We start from the raw sequence: 5,810 nt of genomic DNA, 5'->3' as shown, positions 1-5,810 counted from the left end.
GATACACGATGTGAACGCTGCGCCTTCCGAATGAACACCGACTCGCAGCGTTGAACGTGATGGTTTATATAGTCGACCAGCTGGCGATTCCTAGAAATCGGCAGTTTGAATTCTGCGAAATGAGTTCCCATGGCGCCCAAAGGATGGCGCCATATATTTAATGAATTAAACCCCACACAGTCGTTTTATTTTATTTAGTTTTTTTTTTTTTTTTTACTTTTAACATAAATAATTACTTTTCTTGAGAAAAATTTAATATTTTATCTAATTTGAATTAACAGCGAAAATCAACTTCTAATCACATTAAAAAAAACACCTTACAATTTTTAATAATAAAAAAATAGTAAACAGAAAACACAACGGAGTTAAAATTTTTGTTTACAATTTACTCAAAGCAACTGGAGAGTACTGTAAACACACAGAGGCCCATTGAGAACAACTGGCGCATGCGCATAAGGTACCAAATCCGGTAGTAAAAGCAAAGTCGCCGCCCCACAATATCTTTCACCAGGTAAATTATTTTATACCTGCTTGAAAATAACAGGTAAAAGTAAAAAATTAAATTTCAATGCGTATGGTCAATTTTTTGAAATACTAATGTATTGAAAAAAAAAAATATATATATATATATACATACATACATATATTTTTTTTTTCGATTTAACTTGATTTAATTTGAAAATAAAAATTTCAAATTGATATAATTTTGTTATAAACAATTGAAAAAAAATTGTTTTTCTCTAAGATCAAAGTTTATAATTATATAAGTAATTTAAAAAAATACATGAGTTTTATCAATTTTTCAATAAGTTATGATTTTTTAGAGTTGCAGTTATCATCCCCTAGCTTCTAACTACCCTATCTCAGTTAATTTCAATTTTAGGAAAAAAAGTCATAGAAACATTTTTGTGTAAAATCTTACGCTCTACAAATTTTATTTAAAACTTTTTTTTCTAACACTTACGGTTTCGCCAAAATTTCAAAGAAACGACTTTATTTATTTTTTTTCACCCCTTCTCGGGGGTGAATTTAAAAAAAACTTGCACAGTTCGTTTTTAGATTCCTCAAAGTAAATTATATCAAAAATTCAAGTTTTAATCTCAAATTCGCATTTACCCTACCCATTTTCTTGGACTATTTTTTCCATTTAATATTGGAACGTTTTTAAATCTTAGCTGACGTGAAATAATTGTATTGTTCTTACAAAAAATAGTGCTCATAAGGGATAAAATTATTGGAATAAAAATCTCATTTATTTCAAATACTTTTATACATCCTTAGACAAAATCATTCATATACATACAACAAAAATATTAAATAAATCTGTTTAGTTAGTATATCACGCGACACGGACGACTCGACCACTCGACGCCGCGAGATCTAAAATGGTGTAGCCACAACATATTTGGTCCAGACTTCAGTTTTGTTCTAGTCTTACGACACCGATTTTTTATATATTTGTGAATATACAACCAAAAGCAACAAGGAAAACATAACAGAGTATTACATTCATAAAAATAGGATGTCAATTTTATACTTATTTCATTATAGAACTGCAATAATTGATACACAGCTGTGGATTTTTTTCAACTTACATCTAGGAATGATATAATTTTCGGTATAGGAAAAAATATTTGAATCGCGTGTGAAACACTGATGTGACTACACCTAAATAAATTAAGTAGTTATTCAATAAGTTTCTTGGCTTTGAAGTATCTACGAAGGTAGAGCACTTGCCACGTCGCCAGTCCTAACAGGCACACCATTGAAAATATACTGAAGAAGAGAACTCTGTTGTTTGTTGATTCTGAAAACAATTTTTTTTTATTGATAAGAAAGAGTTCTAAATTGATTTTAAATTGGCATTAAGAAATTAAATCAATTTTTTGATTTAACTATTTACTATCAACATTATAATAGCTCCAGTGATGACATGATTGTCATCAAACTATTACGTCTGATCAAATAGTTCAACAGACATACACTTTTCTTCAATACATACTTAACACAAGATACCCTTCTCACGAAAGGGATGAGAAAGTAAGTATAGTATAATATAGGAGTGTATCTTTTGTTCTTATAATTATACAAAACTAGCTGCGCCCCGCAGTTAAACCCGCGTAAGTCCGTATCCCGTAGGAATATCGGGATAAAAATTTGCCTTTATATCATTCCAGTTGTCCAGCTGTCTAACAAACAAACTTTCATCCACATCCACATCCTTACAAACTTTCGCATTTATAATATTAAGTAGGTTTAGCATAGTCATAGATTATAGTCTAAATACTCATGGACACTTTTAATTCTATTCTTATGACAGCAAATGCGGTTAAAATTAAGGAGAAATGGACACAGACAAAAGGGTAGTATGTGAGTATTGTCAATTTTTTTTACCATTAGTGTCCCTCATTTCCTCTTCCCTTTTCCTCATCAAGGTGAAGTCCTGGACAATAGCTTCTGAGAGATCTTCTAATCTTTTCAACTCAAGCTCCATTGGCTTCAATTTGGCAGCTTCACCAATCTGTATATATAAATAAAATATACATATAAAGAACTTACAGTTAAAAGGGTATATTCAAACTGAAACAGTACCTTTATTTAAACATATATATCTCATATAGAAAGTTAAAAAACAAAAACATTGTGGGTAAATTACATGATTATTTTATTATTTTTTTCTTAAAAAAAACGAGGCTTGGTAAGTTGGGAGTAAACACTACAAAATGGCCGAAACATGCAAATTCTTTAATCACAGTGTCATTGTATATATTATGTCTATAACTAAACAGATGATAAATTATATCACACAAATAACACAATGCCATTATGGAATATGATAACAGTTAAAAACATTCACTCAGTGGAATAGCAATGTACACACATTTTATGATAAATTAATTGATTTCTGTATTTCAATACGAGGACCAAATCTACTATTCTCTTATAAAGTCATTGATAACCTAGTCAAGTTTTTGACTGACAGCTTTTCTCAACAGAACAGGTTCAAACAAGATAAAATAAAAAATAACTAAAATATATATTGTACTTTATGTTGATTTAATTTGTATAACAAATAGATAAACATTTCCTTGTGAGACAAAAAAAACTAATAAAACCATGTAAAAATCATATAGAATGTAATTATGAGTAATACAAATAAATACAAAAAAAAAATAAACAAAAACAATAGCATGCTGCCACTATTCATTATAATGCAAACACTCAAGAACATATTACCCATGTATTCTAGAAGTTGTAGTTTGTGAGGCGCACCAACAAAAAGGAAAAATAAAAGTAAAAAATAATTTAAGCATTAAAAATTAGAAGAAGAAATAAAAAATGAAAATAAATACACATTAATTGTATATTATATTATAGTAAAAATTAACTACTTCTATATAAATTATAAATATATCCATTGTATTAATTGTACAAATTATTATTGCAGTTAATACTTACGCCTTCATAATTTTTAGCTTCAATTCCTACTTTAATGTCTAAGTGTACATCTTGTGGCACACCACGGCGTTCTGGATAGTGAAAAAAAAAAACATATATATAAAACTCTAAACTCAAACATTTGTTAATTCACACTTCCTATAGAAGCATAACTGAATAAATAAATGTTTGAATCGTCATATTACAGTTTTAACGTTTACCACTGGTTAATTATTTACTATTAATATTTCATCTTCTTTTGTTTCTTGGAGCATTTAAAAAAAACTAAACAAATCAACTTCAAACATATATTTAAAGAGAACCCAGAAATTCAGCAGCTCAATTGGGACCTATGTTTAATATTAGTATAAAAAAAAATATGTTCAACAGATAACCAACCAAGAAAGCCGATCAGTGAATATGATTAATGGCTTCTGACCCTGTACCATTTCAAATTGATTTTGACTAAAAGAAGTCATCATCACTTGCAATAGCTGAAACTACCAATTTTAATAAAAATATACTAGCTGTGTTATACAGTTTGACCAACATAGAGCCATAACATGTGTATGTAACACAACATAATTTAAATATGTCCAGTAGTTTTAAAGTGTACAAATGACATATGCAGTACAGTACAATTTTCATGTATATTTGTCAAAAAGGTTGATAATATATTGTATATAAGTTTTTTTAATACTTACCAGGTGGCATTTTAGATATAAAGCAAACTTCAAATGTATCATATGTTTCGGTCACAAATGTGAATTTTCCTTTTTTAATATTTTCATTCTTGGCCAAGATGTGGCCTTTTGAATCTTTGACCTATAAAAAGAAATAAACATTTTAAATAAAAATAGTCTGCCTACAGTTTGAGTTGTTCTATGTTTCACACATACTTAGATCCATTTTATAAGCATAGAGCATTCCAATAAGATTAAAACTCAACCAATTACTGGATTGTTTTGTCTTATAGGGTAACTGTATTGTCTTGTCTTATAGGGTAAATGGATTGGTTGCCGTAATTTATAAGACGGTAACCTAACTGCTAATTGAAGCTTGTACTTACAACATAATCTACACGTTGACCAGTAATTTCTGTAATTTCATATTCTCCAGCGACTAGCACGTTTCCTTGTAACTCCTCTTTCAAACATTTTTGGGTATTAGGTGCCAAACTCCACATAATAGCATCGCAGTTGCACCAAAATATACTTAACAAGATAGCGAGATATTGTACCTCCATTTTGCTATTATATGTTCTTCTATTTATAAGCTAAATAGTATTTCACATGTCATAACTTTACAAGGAGAAAACAAACATAATTCGTATTCGTTAAAAATATGCCGATGAGTTGGCCCGACAGAAGAGAAACGTCGTCAGGTATTTTTTACAATAAGAACCGTGTTTTGGATACAAGTCTTTTCGTCTAGATAGGTCGGTAGATAGTCGTTTAAAATAAAAATAAAATCGTAGTAGGTCATTTTATAAAAAAAAAAATATGTTTTAAATACTGATAACCATTTTCATTCACATTTGCCCACATCCTTTTCCTTACCTTCCCAGGCCTTCTCCTATTCTTCTCGTCAATCCTTTCTTAATCCCTTTCCAATTTTAAGTCGGCAATCCATTTATACAGGTCTGTAATCGACCTACGGCCTCTCCAAATGTTTTTGGGTGATGGTAATGCTTACCATCAGGCGAGCTACCAGCTTCATTGATCGATAAATTTTTTTCAACGGTTGCATATGTGAACGTGATCCTTGAGTGTTATTGGCAATATTTATTTATTTATTCATTTGTTTTAAACACACATAATACACAATATCATTATAGTTATACTAATTTGAATTTTAAATTTATAATCGGATCGAAAACTTATGATTAGATACTATTTATTAGATTTAAATAGAAGATATCTAGCTCAAATTATAAACGTTTTATTTTATAATCTGAGAGGTCTACTTTATTCATTAAAACTAATAAATTAGCGGAATATCAACAACAACAAGAAACAATATTCGATATGAAATGTTCAACAGCATAATAGTACAACTTTTGTTTTTTATTAGCTTTTAGCGAATGAACAGTTTGCACGATCTCATGGGATGACGTGTCCCATAAGATAGTGCAAACCATTGTCACTTTGTCCCCCATAAAATTGCATTTATAATTCAACATTGTCTTGTCATGGTGCCTATAGTATAAGATGTATGTGTGTAAGAAGAAGTAATAGTGGAAAACATTCAAAATATTGGACATTTTTATCCGTAGTACGGACGGGGTTTCGAACTATAGGTATCTTTATTTTATGTAATGGCTACTCTAAATTTTCCTTGACGTAAAAAATATATCAAAGTACAAACGTCAA

General features: G+C 29.6%; 1 protein-coding gene across 1 annotated transcript; it reads right to left on the bottom strand.

Moving 5' to 3' along the window:
* Window positions 1-1,251: 1,251 nt before the first annotated feature.
* Window positions 1,252-4,820, bottom strand: LOC119828485 (transmembrane emp24 domain-containing protein bai). The gene is made up of 5 exons (XM_038350648.1): window positions 4,508-4,820; window positions 4,143-4,263; window positions 3,460-3,530; window positions 2,395-2,521; window positions 1,252-1,807 (listed from the first exon to the last, which is right to left on the bottom strand). Exons 1-5 carry the CDS (start codon window positions 4,682-4,684, stop codon window positions 1,686-1,688), a joined length of 618 nt encoding a protein of 205 aa, XP_038206576.1. The 5' UTR covers window positions 4,685-4,820; the 3' UTR covers window positions 1,252-1,685.
* Window positions 4,821-5,810: the final 990 nt, after the last annotated feature.

Source organism: Zerene cesonia, chromosome 8 (genome assembly GCF_012273895.1).
Source record: "Zerene cesonia ecotype Mississippi chromosome 8, Zerene_cesonia_1.1, whole genome shotgun sequence".
NCBI lineage: Eukaryota > Metazoa > Arthropoda > Insecta > Lepidoptera > Pieridae > Zerene > Zerene cesonia.
Note: the sequence above shows the minus strand (reverse complement) of the source record. Positions and strands in the feature narration are given on the sequence as shown.

Excerpts from the sequence above, each read along its gene's own strand:
- LOC119828485 (XM_038350648.1), bottom strand. The coding sequence starts at position 4,684 with ATGGAGGTACAATATCTCGCTATCTTGTTAAGTATATTTTGGTGCAAC. Across the intron at positions 4,264-4,507 it reads GTCAACGTGTAGATTATGTT|GTCAAAGATTCAAAAGGCCA; the intron begins GTAAGTACAAGC and ends TTCTTTTTATAG. Across the intron at positions 3,531-4,142 it reads TATATCTAAAATGCCACCTG|AACGCCGTGGTGTGCCACAA; the intron begins GTAAGTATTAAA and ends TTCACTATCCAG.